Consider the following 19,427-nt stretch of genomic DNA (forward strand, 5'->3'; position numbering starts at 1 on the left):
CAGAGATCCAGTTTAATATTCGAATGTACTTCATTCTAAATATTTAATATTAATATAAAATAATAAAAGTATTAATCTGTATTCATACGGGACTCAACAAGGGGACCTCATGTGATTTAGCAGTGAGGTGAATTCATACAGGATAAGTGTAGTCTTCATATTTTACTTGAATTTACTGAGATTGTCCACAGGATATGATGTCAAGGCTCTGTGCAACATCAACTTTCCAGAGGCAAAACGTCTGTTCCTCATCAGCCACACTGATAATATAGTTTGGAGTTGTTTTGCCCACTTCATGCATGTGATACAAGCAAAAATATACATTTGCGGCTTATTTACATCAAGTAACAGAGGCTTTGTCGCCTCTGTCATCACTTTAAACGTCAATCTAGCCGATCTCGTGTGGCAAAGTGGCTGAAAGAGACACAGATGTCACTAAAACTTGAAGATGTACAGAAACATGTCAGCTTACCATATTTACTTGCAGAAGTTCGAGACACAGTGGAGTTGTTTACTGAGTTGTAGGCTGTAACTTGCTTGGGAACCAAGGCCATTACTGCATTATCAGGCACCTGAAAAACAGACACACATGTTTTATTCAAATGATGTTGCAGACAAAAGCCATTCGTACAGATTTAGTTTTTTTAATGTGTGCAAATTTCTAACACAAGCAATCAGAAAACCAATAGATCATTTTGTTGGTGTCATTTTCTATATTTCTCTCCATCTATTCTGGTTTCATGTGGATAAACTGAATATCTTATTACCCGTATGTGCTCTACTCAGCCCACACATACATATGATGACTGACAGGGGGGAGGGAGAGTTTAGCAGAGCATCGTACAGGCCTGTGTGAGAGGGGACGTCCCACAGTCTCTATTCAATAAAACCTTTCCTCTAGGGTCGGGTAGTGTGTGTGTGTATGTATTTGGGAGTGTGTGTATGAAGGTGTTAAGAATCAAGCAGTGTGTATATGTGCCTGTATTTGTCTATGTGTAAATAAGTGTGTGAATGAATGAATGAGTCAATCTTGTGCTCCTCCTTTTACAGTCAGCCAAATAGGATTCAATTAACACAACTGGGATGTGCTCTGCCCCGACCGCACACACACACACACACACACACACACACACACACACACACACACACACACACACACGCACACATGCAGCATACCCCTATTCTGCATAATCTGGCGAGCCGTGCCGCAGGGTAAGGCGGGGTTAATTGAAGTGATCCCTATCACAGTGTGGGTGGATGGGAGAGGGAATAAGGACCAGAGGCTTTTTGTGCATATATGCATGTGTGTGTACGTGTGCGAGCCAGGGTCTTATTAAGATTGTATCATTATTTCACCCAGTCACTCAATCTGCTCTTAACGCATAATACGTTTATATTATTGTAAGCACGAGGCCCACAGGGCAGATCTTGTTATTCCTTTGTGGCAAGCTCCCCCCAACTCACCAACACCCTTAAGCATGCTCCCTGATCACTGCTCTTACATGTTGAATAGATATAAAATCAGCGAAGCACAATGGAACATAATGAAAAGGAGGAGTGGCATTTGGGGAAATAACATTTGCAGGAGAGGATAAAGGCAGAAAGCAGAGCACAGTTTCCTGAAAGGGAGGAGGAGGAGAGATATGTCTCTCATTACGGGGACAGGAAGATCTGATAGCGCAAATGCCAAATTGATGTGATGTTTTCCCGAAAAAGAAATCAAACTTTCACTGAGTTTGTGATGCAAACTCTCACACTGTTACTGAATGGGGGCTGAGTGGCTAAGTTTGACTAGTGGCAGATGAAACCAGATTAGTTTTATGAAGCAGAGCACATGATTCTATTGAGCGTGTCTGGTCGGTCATATTAGCCTCTAATAAGACAAACAATGTTTCGATAACATGTCTGGAGGACATCCCAGGACTAAATTTAGCAGCACGCTGGGCTGATGTCATTCAATGGAAAGCACAGAGTTGTAAGAAGTTCCCAAAAGTCATACTTGAAAAACTAAAGATGTCATTAGTTTGGTATAGGGAAAAGTCACCCATATGAAAAGTACTTGATTAAAAGTCTTTAAGTATCTGATATTAAATGTACTTGAGTATCAAAAGTAATTTTCTGGCAACAAGTACAAGTAAAAGTAAATTTTACATTTATTTATTATTTTGGATAATATTATGGATCTGGTCAATTATCAGATCCAATATTCAAGCATTTTTCTGATTATTAGAATTAGTGTTTATCTAATTGCAAATAAAATAAATACATTTTTACTAGTAACTCTCAAATAAATGTAGCAAAGTAAAAGTACAATATTTGCCTCCAAAATGTAGTTGAGTGGAAGTATAAAATAGCAGAAGTTGGATTGGATTACGAGAGCAACGAGATCTTAAACAAAAATGATACATTTGGCCTTTTTCAACTCAAGCCACAACATCTCAGTGAAATGAAGTTATAAAAGTGGAAATACTCCGTATGGATTGGCAGATGCCCTTGACTGAAGTCTGAGTGTGTCTGTGGTGTCTCTTCCCTTCCTTGCTCTTTGCTTAGCCTGCTGACAAATTTTGAGTGGATGGGAGTGTTTTCTTTTTGTCAAGGATAAGGCGCCCTTCTTCCCCATCCTGAAAAAATGAATTAACTTCTGTCTTCATTATCTTATCTCCGATTTGAATCAGCTCCCTAATCCATTCCACCAGCGCCTCGTACTGAGAGCCTGTTGACACTTGCTGATGCTGACATTTAATTTAGGCACCGTGGAATCTGCACTTGGAGGGGACAGTGGCTGCTTGCTTAGCCGCTTGTATTATTCACAGCATGTTGACAAAGCAGGCCTGTTGTTCTCAGTCTCATTCAGGTTGGCTGGATGGATGGTCACCAGTTGTGAGACACAAAACACCTGTTTATGTTTGTGAGTGAATGAATGAAATGCCTTTATATTTTTTTTTTGTTAATAAATGTGTTTTATCAGACCTTACCTTGTGCTATTAACTATGCATTTGTTTCAGTACCTTGTGTGCCTGTATCCTGTACATAAATCTATGCTTATAATCCACTTCAGAAAGAAAATGACACTTGGTCAGCACATCAGATTCTATCTAGAGCCTGCTCCTCACATAAGAGATTATTTCCAAGTGTCACTGTTGTTGGCCACTTCCCCTTTACCTGACAGATAATTTGTGTTCGTGGCGTGAGTCCCTGTCAGCTGAGGACTAACTAAATGGCTGTAAAAGGTCTTTCACTGAATTGTCCATTAAATAGTTTTGGAGCTGAGTGAAGATCATCAGGTTGCACAGCCTAAGCAGAAAAGCTTGAGGGGAGCTGAGAGGGCATCAGAGATTGCAACTGTAGATAGAGTCATGATTGGTAGTAAAGAAGTTCTTAATGGATCAAAGATCTGCTTCAGCATTGTGTTTGTGTACCATGACTTTGGAAACAGGATGAAAACATTCGTAGCTTTCTGGAAAAAAGACGAATGTCCTCGAATAAAAGATGTAATCAATCTATTATAAATTTTACTAAAGTAAGTTGTGAAAAAACACAAGGAAACATACTTTAAATTAAGTCCTTTAACTGTGTTTTTTGTTTGTTTGATTGTTTTTATGCAATGTTATGAGTTTAATTCATGTTGCAGTTGTTGTAGTCGTACCTGATAATGGGCCAGCATGTTCAGTCTCTTCCAGTCACCTTCGATCTTAGTGGTGACGTCCTCATCTTGCAGGATCATGCGCTGTCCTCGACCCTGACGCCATTCTGCAATCACACAGGGAAAAACAAAACAAAAATATGAGAATATTACCAATCATATTCACACAGCGCTACTCATTTGACAATATTTACTTTTTATTCATACTTTCCCCCGCTAAGGAGGTTCTGTTTTTGCCCCTTTTTTCTTTGCATCTGTCAAGATATCTCAAAATATTACAATGATGTCGGTGTGCTGGTACAAGTGTTTTTTTGTTGTTGTTTTTTTTAACAAGACAGATAACAGTTAAGGTATGTTTGTTGTGACAATCATTATGTTTTAGTGCAATTCTAAAAGAACAGCAACAGGCTGAAAAGTTCTGATAGATGGTCACTATCTACGTCTTCATCTGCTGAAGCTTTTCTTTGCTTTCTCCAGAACAATCATGTCACATTGTCATGAAAAGTCTGAAGAGGATCAAAAAGAGGAGGAAAAACACAAAATTTTAAGAGTAGGAGCAGAACCAAAAGAAAAATGACACGTGTGAGAGACAGTAACAAGAGCCGAGTAGAATTAATCACCCACTCTACTCTTTTTTAGAATGACGTTTTTCCTTTATTTTGCTGGTGATATCGAAGGGTGTGATTATAGCTGCATGCCCAGGGCTTCTGCCCTTATGCTCTGCTCTCTGAAGGTGCTAGTGGTCCCTGCTGTCTTCTTGTCAAACCACAATCCACTGCTCTAAGCCCCTTGCCTAGCTGTTCTTATTGCTGGGAGTTTTGTAGAAGTAGACCAGAGTTATTTCCTCGCTAACAGGATGTGCATAAAATAAAAACTGAAGACAAAGTTATAGTTTTAAAGACTGTAAAACACCTAATTTCCATACTTTTCAACAAGTAACTTCAGTGCACATGACAGTGTCTTTCATTTAAACAACACAGAAGCATTTACATGACCTTACAACCAAATTTCATCTACACTACATACACACTAGGCTTTCCACGTCTGTGCAACCTCAGCACAAAACAAAAGCTTTGATAGAAACATCTCACAATGCCCCAGCAACATTATCATAAGTGAAAGAGGAAAGCCATCTCGAAAACAAACAAGCTGATGATTCCTCTGTTCTTTTTGCAGACATCATGGGCTTTATGAATACGTTATTGTGTCTGGGCCTCCTCGCTGTGCTTCCCTCTTGCATCGGCCACTGTCATCTCTTATTCTGATCACAAACGGGGAAACAAAGCGGCAATCACTGTGCTGCATGATGAGGCCTGTCTTTGGAGGATCGACCAGAATTGTGTTAGCATCTGAAAAAACTGCAGGAAATAAAGATTCTCCTGTTGTTTTTGTCTATACAGTACATCCTCCCATAAAGATGCAAATGAGCACCCGTCTCCAGTCGAGGCTCAGTAAACAAACGAAGGAATGAGAAAAAAGAAGAAAGTCAGAAAGGAATTACTAAAAAGAATGAACTTTATGTGAAACCAGAGCAAAATGAGATTACTCTGATTCCCAAATCCAGTGGTCGCTACTCAGCAGGAAGAGAACAGTGTGTATGTGAGTGTGTGTAGAGACTCGCATACAGCCAAAGAGATAAGGGCTTTAGGGAGTGTTCGAAAGCTGATGGTGAAGAGAAAGGGCTGAAGGTGACTGTTGTTCTCCACTGAGATGCATGACACACATTTGCTAGTGGCAACACGGGACACAAAGATACACACACACAAAGACACACACACACACAGGGCCTAGCTTCTTTGTTCACAGGCCCCATCTTCTCTGAAACCCTGCAGGGGGACTGTGGATTGCAGCAGACGGGAATTAAAAACAATATCTGGGATAACAACACTCCTGGCCAATCTGTCTCAGGACAGGCCTGCAACAATGCCATTATCCTTATCTGCCATTGCAATCAGTTTGTGTATATGTGTGTATGAGTGTCAGAGATCGTGAGAACCACTGATATTATCCGTGTACATAGAGCAAGCTTAAAAGTGTGCCAAAATAACAAAATGAGTAAATAAAGGGAAGACCTGTATCCACTCGAACACTATCAACGACATAAATATGCTTCAGAAGTTTGCAAAAGATTTTGTCAAACATGTCCTCGCATGTGTCACTTTTTCACTGGTGATTTTTTTTAATTGCCTATTTTGTCCTCATCATTTTTTAAAAGCATAATTTTCAAATAGCTTAATGCACCAAGAAGTGTTAACATTTGAGATCGCTCTCCATCATCACCTGCAATTAAACCTGGCTGCTGCTGATTCTGGTGTGAAATTATGAAAACATTTTAACCTGAGACACTCATACTGGAAAACTGTAATTACATACTGTAAAATCAGAATGGAATACATTAGATGGACTGATAAGCTAGTTAGCCAGAATAGCCTCAAATAAGGTTTGCAGACATTTTAAAGCTGCTGTAATATATTTGTATTAAAATGAGTGTTAAATAGCTCAGTATTTCAACAGTAATCACTGTTATAGAGTGTTTGGTCAGTAACACATGTATCTCCTCGCCCTGCTCATGCAGTAAAAGAGAAAATAAATTTTCTGGTATCCCTGCCCAATATATCCAATCAGGATAGAGAACTCCATAAAGAGGCGGTTCTGTCTGCTTGTGAACGCGCATAGAGCAGGATCCTCCTGTTTGCTGCTATGTCTGGTGATTACCGCTGCATGTTCATTTGATTGCTAACTGTAGCAGCAGCTGGAAGATCTTTGTGTCCTTTTCACTCGATATTACAGCACATGATATAATAGTGACTTACAGTTCAGTGGGTATTTCAGTTTCTAATGTTTCCTCCATTGTTCCTCTTGGACACTGTTGCTTACTGTAACTTGTGCCGTCAAAGTTTTGTGCATTTTATGCTGAGTATTCTAGGCTAGGCCCTTTTATGTCTCATTATTTATTATTTTAATATCTAATCTCATCTCATATGATCTCTCCATTACATTTCCTAAAATCTCATAATTTGCATGATATGCACTTATGTCCCCACGACTTTTCAACACAAAGCAGTGCCCTTGTGTTTTCTTCTTATCCGTGCAACATGCAGCTACATACTGTAAACATAGCATGGAAAATAATATTTAATTCTGTTCTCTTGTGAGCTTGCATTTACTCATTTTTTCTCTCACACTCAGACATACAGAACGAGTGGCAAGTCAACTCTCACAATCTCCAATTCCCTTTCGTAATAAAACAATAATAGAACAACACATCTTGCCCAATGGGGGCCATCAAACAATTTTATCCAGGAATGTCGTCAAAAGGCTAAACCAATCTCTTCACTTAGCTATCACACAGGCAGATTCCCGACGGTATGCACTCAGCCCGACCGAGATCTGGGGTTGGTTATAAATATGCTATTACGAACACACAACGGGGGCTTAGAAAATCCATCTGGCAATATTAAACCATAAAAAGCACGGCGCATGGTGCAGAGACAGCCTGTAGGTATCGGCAGACAAACACTCAAGGATAATATTGTTATGCTCACAAGCATGCATGTCTGTGTACATGCCTTGTACAAGGGCCACACAAGGAGTACCTAACCCTGATCACTAGATATCTTGCAGAGAAGTATTTCATTACACCTTCATCTTTCAGAGGGCCCTTAAAGTAATTTGCAAATAAATTAGATACAAGTGAGATACCCAAGAAAAAACAGAAAGAAGAGGGAAAGGAAGAAAAAAAGAACAACACCACAAAAATGATTTTGTAGGAAAGAGATCACTGAGTGTCTCAATTGATTAGCTGATCAATCATGTGACTCAGACACTAGTCGACAAGAGAGTCGATCGATGGGAAGTTTGGGGAGGGGAGCGACCAATCTCAGACATCTGACTGAGAGAGCCAGGAAGTCAAGTCTCCCGAGGTTGAAAAGAAAGCTTCTTCTTTATATCTAAGAAGACCTGTACTTTTTTAAGAGGGGCTGGGAAGGGTGGGGAAGCCTTTTGTAAAAATCAATGGGTGTCTGAGTTCAGCCTTCTTTTCTCCAGGCACATGGATGGGAAACACGGACGGATAGAAATGTTTTGACAAGATACAAGGTATCTACAGGGATGTGTGGGAAATGTAGAATTACTTAAGCTGTTTGCCGGCTTTTTTCACATCATTTATCTATGAAAAGACAAAGATTTGTACCCAGGTCCATGTCGGAGGCTTTTAGGCGGTGGGAGTGTGGGACATTCTTGTAGATGGCGTCCAGGATCTTCTCCTTCACCTGGCTGATGGTATCACAGTTCAGCACCTTCACCTGGATCTCTGGGCTCTTCTCATTCTCTGGATGGATGCAGTTCACCACCTGGAGCACAAATACACACAAGACTGCCACTGTGAGGGGAGGAGGACAGCATTCATTATGTTTTACATGGGGAAACATTTTCTAGGTATCTATAGGTACATTTTCTTGTAATATTTGCAAATGCGGCAGTTAACCTGGAAAGATACAAACACCTTCCCCATTTGATTTAGTGCAGTGGATACTTTGGGAAATATCTAATGCATGATTAATCTTGGCAGAGAAGCGGTTTGTGTGTTTTATGTTAATAATGTTGATTGCACTGTGGATTGGTACTCAATGGAACTGCAATAATTTTGTGCCCGCCAAAGGGTCGGAGCAGAAAAAAAATTATCGTTCACCAGGGAAAGTGCTCTTTCCTCGGAGCTTGAAGAGAGACAGCAATGTGCTACCTGAATTGATGAGCAGTAAACCAGCTAATTACAATATTATTAGGATATTCATCAGTTCTTTCAGTGCTGCCTTGAGGTGTTGGATGGAAATACCCGATTTACAAGATTAACGCAAACACACATCACTGACCCCCTCTCACATTATAATTGATAGGGTAAATTTGTTATCTTCTATGTATGTAGCATCCCCAATGTGTATGTCTACAGTAAACATAGAATTCAAGCATCTCTTTCAGAATGTGCACCTGTAAGTGTGCAAAACTGGGTGTTGAGTGGAATACTGGTGATTCTGTTGTAAAAGGCCAATTGACGGCAATTTTCCTGAATGTTTTTTCCGGTCATATGAAAATCTGCACTCCCAGAAATAAAGAGATGTGACACAAGAAAAAAAGAAGGATGGACTAAACAGTGTCTGAGTTTCCCTGCCTGAACAAACATGTCACAGTGGAGAGAGGATGACAAAACCGACAGACTTGGGGAATATACAAACGGTTCCAGAAGGAGAGAGCTTCAGCCTCACATACACATGCATAATCTATTTCCTTCCTCCTCACCCCGAAGCACCGCTCATTCCCTGACAGCGCCGGTCTCAACAGGAAGTGAGGTCGCCACTCCTGTGCCCCCTTCATGTCAAGCGTGACAACGACAACTTTATGTCCCGTTACTCATCTCATGACCAACAACCCATAACCACCCCTTTTCTCTCCTCTTGTCCCTGAAGGCATATTAAGTGTCCCCTCTTTGCCCTTGGAGCCCGGGGCAGGTGAACCCCTTACCAGTGTCTTGTAGTCAATCTGTTGTCTGATGAGCTTGTCCTCGCTGAGCGAGTAGCGTGCCTCTCCTGTGATGGAGTCAATGGGGCCTTTCTCCATCTGCTGCTTGATGGCACAGAAGAGGGAGAAGAGAGGTTCCCCTGCACACTCCTGCAAAGAGATTTGGAGAGAGGGGAACAAAGCAAAAGTTTGGAGTTAGAAGGAAAACTCTGAAGCTCACTGTCAGCACAGTTTAATAATGTCTGAAAAAAAAAAAAAAACCTAACTAAAATGTTGTAGTTTCTTTTTGTAATGTTCTCCAGACTGCCTTGCTTCCAGAGTTGCTGAGCAAGACTTATAAACATCACGCCCAAAACTCAATCGTTCCTCTAACTTTAAAGAAAATTGTACCGACTATCAATATATACACTTTGCTGAAACGATGCCTGAGTTTTGGAAATATTTGATGGATTAACATAGAAAAAATGCCATTAAGAGAGACTTGTGAAGCCACCCCCACCTACCCTTCTGAAAACTCAGCTGTTTATCAAACAGAAGAGAGTGGCCATTTATCATTGTTCGGAACACAGAAGGGATGGAGCGATGGAGGATAAAAACAGGACATTTTTTGACCCAAGGGAGGAGAGGAGTTGTGAATTTTGCTTTTAGTGAATGGAGCAAAAGGTACTCCTCAGCATACATTGTGGCTTGAAAAGGACAACTACTTCATACTACTTAAATCTGACAGGGCAGTTATAGCAGGAAATCTGTCTTTTCATCAAGACTAGTAAAGAAGAGAAGAAGTAGTGTAACACGGAAGAAGTAGACAATTACTTGCCATTACTTGTATCTAATCAAATCCCAAATTTGAGGGAAAAAAACAGCCATCAGTGAGGTGACAGTGATTTCATCAGCTTGGTTGAGGCTAGAATTAAACTGCTTGTGGTAATGTTTTTTTCCAGGAGCTTAAAATGTTCAATAAAAGTTGAAAAACAAATATTTAAGTTACCTTCAGAAACTTGTAGAGGAGAAACGTAAACCAGTTGGTCAGCATTTTCTCTGCCACAGACTCAGTCCTGCAAACAGACAGACACAAAGCACATAATGAACATATGATCCCCTTGCTCTTATTACCATCGTAAATATTCAACACCTTCATCAAAAATTCTGCTAAAAATGATGACCGCTGCTAATGAAAAGGCTTTCGTTACACAAATATAATTGCAAATACATGAATTGAGAGAGCCTCTGCACATGCTATATGATGGCCTTTTCAGACAATCTTTTCGGATGGCTTTTATGCTCAGGCACGCCGAGGGCAGCTCGTCTACGGCGGCGGGGATTTTAATATGAGGCAAAGCAATTAAAAGCCTTTATTTGATCCCAGTGGATTGATGTCGTTAGGGGCTGGAGCAGCTCTGTAATAACACTGGCCTCATTATCAAGCGCTCCCTTGCCTATTCACTGGACTAACACTCGATCCGTGCACAATAGAAAGTGAATGAATACATCTCCCTCTCTTTCTCCACCTGGCATCCATGCTCCACTGGTGTGGCAAAATGGTGTGCGTCTGCATTTGTGTGTGTCTGTGTGTATGTGTTGACCTGGGCCAACATTGTGATTGATCCCGTGTGAATGGCTAATATGCATACATAATAACAACTGCGGTGGTGGCGAAAGAGGAGAGGCGAGGATCGGATATCCTTTGACAACAACCTTCTTGACCAGCAGCAGGGGTGTGTGGGTAATCTGTCAGAACACCTCAAACACACACACACCCCTCCCCTCTGCATTCAATGAGCAACTACCATCGGCATCAATATTTCAGGATTAGTGTCCATTGTGTCCGTGTGTGTGTGGTTTTTTTTGCCCTGTGTTTCGGCTGCCACCTGCAGCCCTCCCACCTTTCACCATTCACACAGCCTCTTTAAGGGGCTCCACACAGAGGCATGAGGGGGGACATGGTGTCTGCTGTGCCAGTGGGCTGGCCTGGCACCCCCCACTAACACTGGCACAACACCTGGGGGGGATTAACTTCCTGCCTCTCGCTGTGCCCGCGCTTTCATTTTGCCGCCCCTCCCGCCCTTCCTCCGTCCACAGATCCAAGGGTCAACAAGGTCACTTTTCATCTTTTCTTTCATGTGTCCTTGCTGTCTTCCTCCCTCCCTCTGGCTCTGCCCACTCTGGATCCTGTAATCATACACACTTCCAAATCCTCTCCATTTCTACAAATGTAGCCCATCTATCAAAAGGATGAAAGAAGCATGGAGAAAGGAGGAGGTGCACAGGGAAGGAAGGAGGGAGGGAGGGAGGGAGCCCTGAAAAGGGAAAATGAAGAAAAGAACGAGAAGAAATGGCTTGGCTAAGTCTGCCCTTCCCTTTTCTTCTTCTTAAACCTCCTTTTCCTTACTCACTTCCAATAGATATTGTGTTTTTGTGTGGCTGTGTAAGTGGACAAGTGTGCGGCTGTTTTAAGGCTAGCGTGCAAAAGGCACAAATTAATCCCACTGCGTATGTGTTCAGAAATTACCATGTGTGCTGACTAGTGTGTATTTTGTGTGTGTGTGTGTGTGTGTGCGTGCGCACGCTTCTGGCAGCGGGTGCCAGCCCTGCAGTAATACGAAGTCTTGGCACGACCACACCAGTTTGCTTATGCTCATTCTCGATCACAGCACAGTCTATGGGGAACAGGGATAAAAATGGCACTGTGACGGAGCTGCTTTAAGATCTAACGTTAGCATTTGCTATTACAACTTTCAAACAATCTTCTCAGAAACTCTCCTCGGCTCTTATATACAAAACACAGCACCAACCTATGTTTGGGTTAATGCAATGAAATGTGCCGTAGCGTGTTGGCACGGTCAGGCTTGCCTACTTGGCAGCCAGTCAGAGGGGCAGTGGGCATTGAGAATGATCTAGAGCAGAGGGGACCTGGCAGTGCTTAGTTCCCCCTGATTACCGAGGTAGGGTTGATGGGAATCCGTGCTTCATCACACATTTAACATTTTGTTGGCTGCCAGTAACATGTATTGGTGTATCTGTATGAAATGGGCACTTAGACTGTCTGGAAAACTGTTACCTCCTGGAGAACTGTGAATTTTTGATGGTAGATATGGACATGGCATCTAACTAATGAAACTGCAACAAAGTACTCTGTCCATCTCATCTAATCAAACTGCTTCTCCTTTCCTAATATTTCTTTGGTTTACACATTAGATTGATCCCTAAGTGCATCATTACTTGCAGATATTTTTCAGATTATTGCAAAAATGACAGAAATACCCATCCTAGAACACAAGGTGGCATCTTCAAAAGCTTATTTTGTCTGGCCAACAATTTATCACCAAGACAATCCATCATCAAAATGATCAAAAGTTGATTATTTAATTAAATGATCATTTTAAGACAACATACTGCATTAGGTAGGAATAGAGGGCCTATCGTGGCTGCATCTGAAAGTCTTCCTCTTGCTGCAGTCACGTGTTAACCGACACAGCTTGAAGTCAGAAATCATTTCCATTTCCCACTCTGGCTCCCGGTGAGGAAGATTGGTCATCACATGTGTCAAACAGTCTCACAGTGACAGCTAGCTGCTGACACCTACTGCAGACATTTTTTCTTTCTATTAGTCACACAAAACCAAACAAAACAGACATCATCCTTACAGTTAAACAACACTGTGATGATTGTGTGTACGTGTTGGAGCCAAAGTAAGGTTGTGATCGACGGCAGAACATATTGGGCTTTCATCTATTGACCAATATAAAAACGGATATTTTGACGCATCAACTGCAGCCAAACTAAACTTAAGGCTTTGGACAGGCTGTTTAACTCTGCATGATTGGAAGAGGGATGGTGTTGGGGGGGAGGCGAGTGAGAGATGGAGCAATGGAGGGAAGAGAGGAGTTAAAGGAGGAGAATGCAGCAAGGAATGCGACAGATGGTTGTGGAAGGCTCTCGTTAGTTAGCTTGCCTGGTGGTTGTGCTTCAGCACAGGTTGAGATGGGACAGATGGAAGGATGTGCGTTTGTGTGTGGAGAGAGAGGAAAGAGACACACGCACACACACACACACACACACACACACACACATTTCTTGGAAGAGGAGGCAGTGGGTAGCCGTGCTCAGATGCTGTGCCAGAGACACCCTGCTCACGCACTTTAAGCATTGATTTAGCAATCAAGAAAACAGGGGAGGGGGGAAGAGGAGGGGAGGAAGAGCTGAGAATATAGATTGAGAGAGCGAGTATAAGAGAGGAAGAGAGAGATAAAGATAGTGACGGTGTGTCACAAGCGGCACAGGCATCAGAACTGAAGACAAATAAAGGAGAGAGCAGTGGAGAGTGAGCAGACAGAGGCAGGTAGCGAGGGAGAATAACACTCAAAATGAGCAAACATGGTGAAAGAAAGAAGGAGAGAACAAATTAAAGACAGAGAAGAGAAGGAGGGGTGCTATCTTTCCTAGACAATATTAAGCTCCGTCTTCACAGCCTTATGCCTGTGTATCTGGGCTATTTTCAGCCGCTATCCAAGGACACGCCAGTCAGCCCACACTATGGGGTGGCGTAGCTTGCTCACACTGCCTCATCACATCTGAAATGCATGCTGGGATGTTGAAGGACTAACAAGCGCATCGGAGGAGGAAGAATGAGATGAAGACAGTCTGATCAGTGGCCATCGCAATCGTGTGTTTGACAAATGGGCAATCAAACCGGGCGAGCATTTGTTGTAAGCATGTGCTCTCCCTCCAGTGCTGGATGAATGCGATGGCGTTTCCCCCAGGGTTATCCTTCTCCCTGTCCCTTGATGACAAGGAAGAGGGAGAGGAGGAGGAGAAAAGTGGGGGGAAAAGCGTGATAGAAGAGTCTCTGCAGCACTTCTCTATTTCTCTTCTATTTCTTCTTAAATTCATAATCAAATCCCATTCTGACAAGTCATGTATGTATAGCACATATAATGTGCTGGTGACATGTTAATTAAGTGATCAAAGAGCTGGTCTCACTACTTGCCTCCACGCCCCAGTACTCAGCTTTCCTCTCTTAGTCAGCTTTTAAGTGTCTGCATTGTCCTTGACTACCTCTCCCTGTCTCTGCTGTACACGCCATCTCTTATTTTGTATCTATTGCCAGGATCAGCGGTTAACTCCATTGTTTAGTGGCTGCGCCATGCTCGGCGAGATCTGGCTGCAATTAATCATGCCTCCTGCCCAGACAACATTAATCTCTCTCTGCATCACCAAGCGGAGTCTAAACAGGCTTTCATGAGGTGAATATGCCCACCGTCTTGTGGACAGTACGTTGAACGGCATTAATTTCAGTCCCCTGCGCATTAAGTATATGCTTGTCGTATTTGTGTGTGTTTTTACTGGCAGAGATGAGCTTTTAGCCGGAGGGAGAATCAGAATTGGTATGACTAATTGAAATTAGAAGTACAAATTAATTTGTGACATGCCCGTCAAATCATCTGGGGGTGTCAAGAATTGACTGATGACCCTCAAGCAAAAAAACATACAATACTGTGTGCATTTATGTATAGACACCCATGCACAAATCACACAAGCTGGTTTACTCGAATAACCATAATCATCACATTTACCAAGCACCACGGGCAGAAAGCGTAATCACACACAGTGCTGTGTTCAAGTGCATGCCATTGAGACTACAAAACCAGGGGAGGATTGTGATTGTGCTAGAGTGCAAGCTTTCATAGTCTCACTTTCTCTCTTTTTTTTCAGAAATGAGCATTTTCTTCCCTCTTGAGCTATTTCAAATTGGATTCACTGCTAATTAATCATAATTATTTTGCTAATGATGTGCAAGGCAATGCACTCTGGTGTCTCTGAGACAGAGCCAGCAATTCAAGGTCACTGGAGTTAATCCAAACATGTGACAGATAGGAAGCACAGCAGCATATCCTGTTCTTGATAGTAAAATGGTTCACATTAAGCAGTACAAACCTTTATTTTTATCCCTTAACAAGCAGAATACAAGTTGAATATGATTGGCAGTTCAGTGTAAATATTTACCATGGGGGGGGATTGGGTGTGGAGCAAAGCCATCACACCCAGCTGTGTAACTTTGGGCAATTGTTAGACATTGATAGGAGTCAAGTTAAACTCTGTTTCTCTTTTTTGTGCCTGCTTCTCACCTGCGGAGCAGTAGCTTTGGGTGGTTTTTGCTCTCAAGGTTGCGGTCTATGAGGTCAGACAGAAGGTGCTTCAGGACATCAGTGGCATACTCCAACTTGCTCTGCAGCACTGTCATGATAAGAGAGGCCACGTTGCCACGGTCCCTCATGGAGAAACCACGCTGGGCCTCCAGAGTGCGAATAAAACACAGCAGGTAGACCTTGTTGTTAATGAGCTGGCCGAAGAGCTTCAGACCCTTCTCCACTTGCTCCTGGCGGTAGCCTGGCACCTGTGATGAAACAGAAGAGATGTTCAATTGACCCATTAAAAATAACAAAGAGGGAAAGAATTACAGACTCTGTAGTGACACATTAAATGTGATGACATATTAACCTAATTAGTCATCAGTTTGTTTGGATGAAATATTAGCTCTCTGCCTTAGACCAGGTTTAGAGAAGTTAACAAAAGCTTAAACACATGAAAATCAGTGTAGTAATATATAAATCCACATATAGTTTTCTCCACATTCTCTATCTAATACATCCATGTTTATAAATAAGGATGGAAGGCAGGGACAAATAAGAATGTGAGGAAGAAAAAAGAGCCTAGGGAGATGAGGAGTTTAACATCTTGCAGCTTTTGTTACGTTTAGTCTGAAGGTTGAGAATAAAGGCAGCAAAACACTAAGCCTCTTGAGGGAATGTTTATTACTTTGATGGTGCTGTGTTCCACACTAACGCAACTAGAAAGGGAGTGCAGTGATGTGAATTCCCCTCGTCTGAGCCTGGATTGTCCCTGCACCATTTATACAAGTCACTTACTGCACATGCCTCTTTTCTCAATTTTTTTCCCCCCCTCATAGAACCTATTGAGATTATGTTTTTCTTTTTTTTTCTTTTTTCTGTCAAGAGCACTCGTGGTAAAACAGCATCTCTTTGTACCCAATGCAGCTGTCAACCAGCATATGTTCCATCTTTTTACCTTTCCTGGAGGAAGCCCTTGTAATCTGCCGGGAGCTATTGTTAAGTTGCAATTCTAATTTCATACCGCCTGACAAGATGTGTATAGTGTTCATGTGTGCACATGTTTTAAGTGTTTGCCCTTTTTGAGCATCTACATTATATATGAGCATGTGAATATAGGCACACATGGAAATCTGGGAATCTGTGTGCATGTTTAATGCCGTCTTTTGTGTCTATCTAAATAAACTGTGAATGTTAATGGGTAACAGACCCAACAAATACATTCTACAGTATCATAACACACATTTTTAACATTTCTCTTAGGATTACGGGGAGACGGAGCATAAAAACAGCAAAATGGGAACACTGGGATATACAAGTTTGACAGGTAGAGGAGTAAAATGACAACGCCTGCTGACACAGAATTTTTTTTTCTGTAAAGATAAGGAGCGAAGTGAGAAATAATAATGGCAGGCAAAAAAAAAAAAATCACATAAAAGCAGAAAGCAAAATGCGATCCAGGTGTACAGCGAAATTGTTGGGAAATAAGAGGGAAAGGAAGTGATTTTGACTGCTAAGAATAAACTGTAAGAGTTACAAAGAACAAATAAAATGTCAAGAAGCAGGCTTGATTGTGCTGACACATGCCAGACTATATTTTGATATCTTTCTCAGCATGTTTGATTTTAACTGAATGCCTGATATGTTTTTTTTTAAATATCTCATAGCTGAGCAAACTTCGCTTTGTTTCAGTAAACCAAGACAGACTTTCTATCACCTGTAGTGTTTCTAACTATCTACAGCCCGCAGTCAAAAACTTGACTCTAATTCTCCGACACATCAATAACAATTAAGCAGCCATCAACTGCCAAAGACAAGCCTGCTGCTTTTTTCATTAGGCGCCTATTCCGCATTATACTCCTCATACAGTTCAACATTTATACCAATTAAAACATAATTAATATTGCTTATTACTGGGAAATTCTCATCAGGGATAGAGTGGCCAACCCTGAGGGCAGTGAAATGGGGGTCCATCATTCTCTTAATGGAACAAGACGACCTGCTCAATTACAGCTGTCTATCAATGTCACCACTGGGGATAAATGACTTGATTTTTTTTTGTTCTGCTTTCCTCCCTCTGATTGACTTTTAATTTGTTTTTGAGGTGGTGAGAGAAAACGTCGCAGCGTCTCATATCGTTTGAGTTATTAATGAGAGCGTGCTCCTGATTTGAGGGCTGCCTTGTTTGTTTTTGAAAAAGTGTTGTTGTCGGCCGTCAAAAGGCTTTTGTTTACCCGACAGCGTCACAAACAACATCGGCGTCAATTTCACCTACTGTGACCCACCGCATTGTTAATTTGTTTGCTCATTTTGCTCCTTTTCAAATAAGGCTAATTGCATTGCGATTGTTATTTGATAGAGACTGAAGAACAGGTACACGCTTGTGTCATCTGCAGTAATCAACTGGAAGAAGGACATTAAATTGACTAAGAAATTGTCTCTTGTCTTTTAGGAATTCCTCAAAGCTGCTCATCAATACAACGGTATTTTTCCTGTGTCACCAAAAATAGGCTTAACAGAAGAATATAAATAGCATTAGGTCAATTCAACAAGGACTGTTTCAGCCAATCTTCATTAAAACAGACTAAAACATAAAGGGCGTACACGTATGCATACATATGTCATGCAATTAAATATCAGTGAAATATTTTATCACACCTCCAGATCTCTGAGTACAGGATGTTCCTCGATGCCTGGGAAGAGGACCCTCATGGTGTAGGTCCTGTAGTCCAAGAAGGGGATTCCTGCTCCATCCAGGTCACTAGTCAGCTCATGGATGTCTGTCTGGAGCTCTGCAAAAGCTGAAACATGCACCACATCCACAAAACAGTTAGCTCATGATAGCATTTTTATGGCACCTATGATCTGAGCTTGTTCACGGTCAATTGATCAATTTATTAGATATATACATACAAAATGGCACTGGAGGCTGCCAATACTTAATTCTATAAATAACTGTTAAGCACATACTCTAATTTTAACCCAACCAAGTTCACTCCGCAGGTGCTGCTTTTATTTCTGTCATCCCTGATAAGCTTCTCACAACAGATGGATTCCACAGTCAGCTTTTAGATTTCTTAACAGAGTTGAGAATAAAGAACACTTTCCACAATATAAAGCTAGCGCGGGTTGACAAACATGGTACATAAATATTTTTAAAAGTTTAGAACACTTCCAAGGTAGGAAAGTTTGCTCGATCTGCTGAAGAGGAAACACTGAAAATCCATATAACCTACTACATATCGACCTCTTACCCTCTTTGCACTCCAGAGCCACACGTGACTCAAGGTTGTCCATCTGCATCTGCAGCCTCTTCAAGGTCAGGTCGCTCTCACGAGACTTGCGCTTGTAGGCAATGAGCACCACCACGATGAAGAGGATGAGCAGGGCACCGGCTGCAGCAATGCCAATGATTGCAGTGCTGCTGAGCGGGCTGTCGGATGTGATGTGGACCACACCAGGGGAAAACTCAATGCCACCCACTCGTGCCTTTTGATGGTGAAAGACAAAGAGGCAGATTATAATTATTGCATGTGCATAAATGCAAAATGTATTTCCTTGAGAGGTTTTCATAGGCAAGGGCCATATGTTGGCATCTGGTGTGGATACTTAAAACATGAGGCAAGTGGTTCAGTATACCAAAGCTATAATCAGAGAAGAACTTGACCTAAATATCACTTAGAAGTAATACTTTAAAAAGTCTTAATAATCTGACCCATAGAAAAGGAGAAATGAATGAAAGGCAAAACAAATCACAAATATTTATAAACCATCATATAATATCCACTTTTGGAATCACATTCAGGTCCATAAAACATGTCTCTGTCTTCAAAAGCGAGATCAAAGCTCAGACAGACAGACATATTGATTTGCAATTTAAATGTGTACACACTTCTGTTTATTTGTGTTTTACAGTAATGTATCCATCTCTGTCTGTGATGCTGGGCTCAGGTGGTAACATCAGGAAGCGCTTTGTTCAAAGTGGTCCCTCTTAAAACCACAAATGGAATCTTTATTGAGTTTGCCGTGACCATAATCCTTCTTATTGAAGGCTTATTTGTTTGTCTTTTGTCTGCTTGTGGGCAGTAACAGGAACCACACAGCTGATTGGATTAGAGCGGTAGTCTGTCTCGAAGTGGACA

General features: G+C 41.6%; 1 protein-coding gene across 1 annotated transcript in view; it reads right to left on the reverse strand.

Moving 5' to 3' along the window:
* plxna4 (plexin A4) overlaps positions 1-19,427 on the reverse strand; it is a 238,821-nt gene that overhangs the window by 19,223 nt on the left and 200,171 nt on the right. The window contains exons 20-27 of the mRNA XM_073480352.1: positions 18,540-18,774; positions 17,944-18,086; positions 15,283-15,551; positions 10,146-10,212; positions 9,161-9,307; positions 7,836-7,995; positions 3,647-3,750; positions 473-572 (exon numbers count right to left, since the gene is read on the reverse strand). Coding sequence (XP_073336453.1) covers positions 473-572; positions 3,647-3,750; positions 7,836-7,995; positions 9,161-9,307; positions 10,146-10,212; positions 15,283-15,551; positions 17,944-18,086; positions 18,540-18,774 — 1,225 coding nt within the window. The remainder of the gene's footprint in view (positions 1-472; positions 573-3,646; positions 3,751-7,835; positions 7,996-9,160; positions 9,308-10,145; positions 10,213-15,282; positions 15,552-17,943; positions 18,087-18,539; positions 18,775-19,427) is intronic.

This window comes from Pagrus major, chromosome 14, assembly GCF_040436345.1.
Source record: "Pagrus major chromosome 14, Pma_NU_1.0".
Taxonomy (NCBI): domain Eukaryota; kingdom Metazoa; phylum Chordata; class Actinopteri; order Spariformes; family Sparidae; genus Pagrus; species Pagrus major.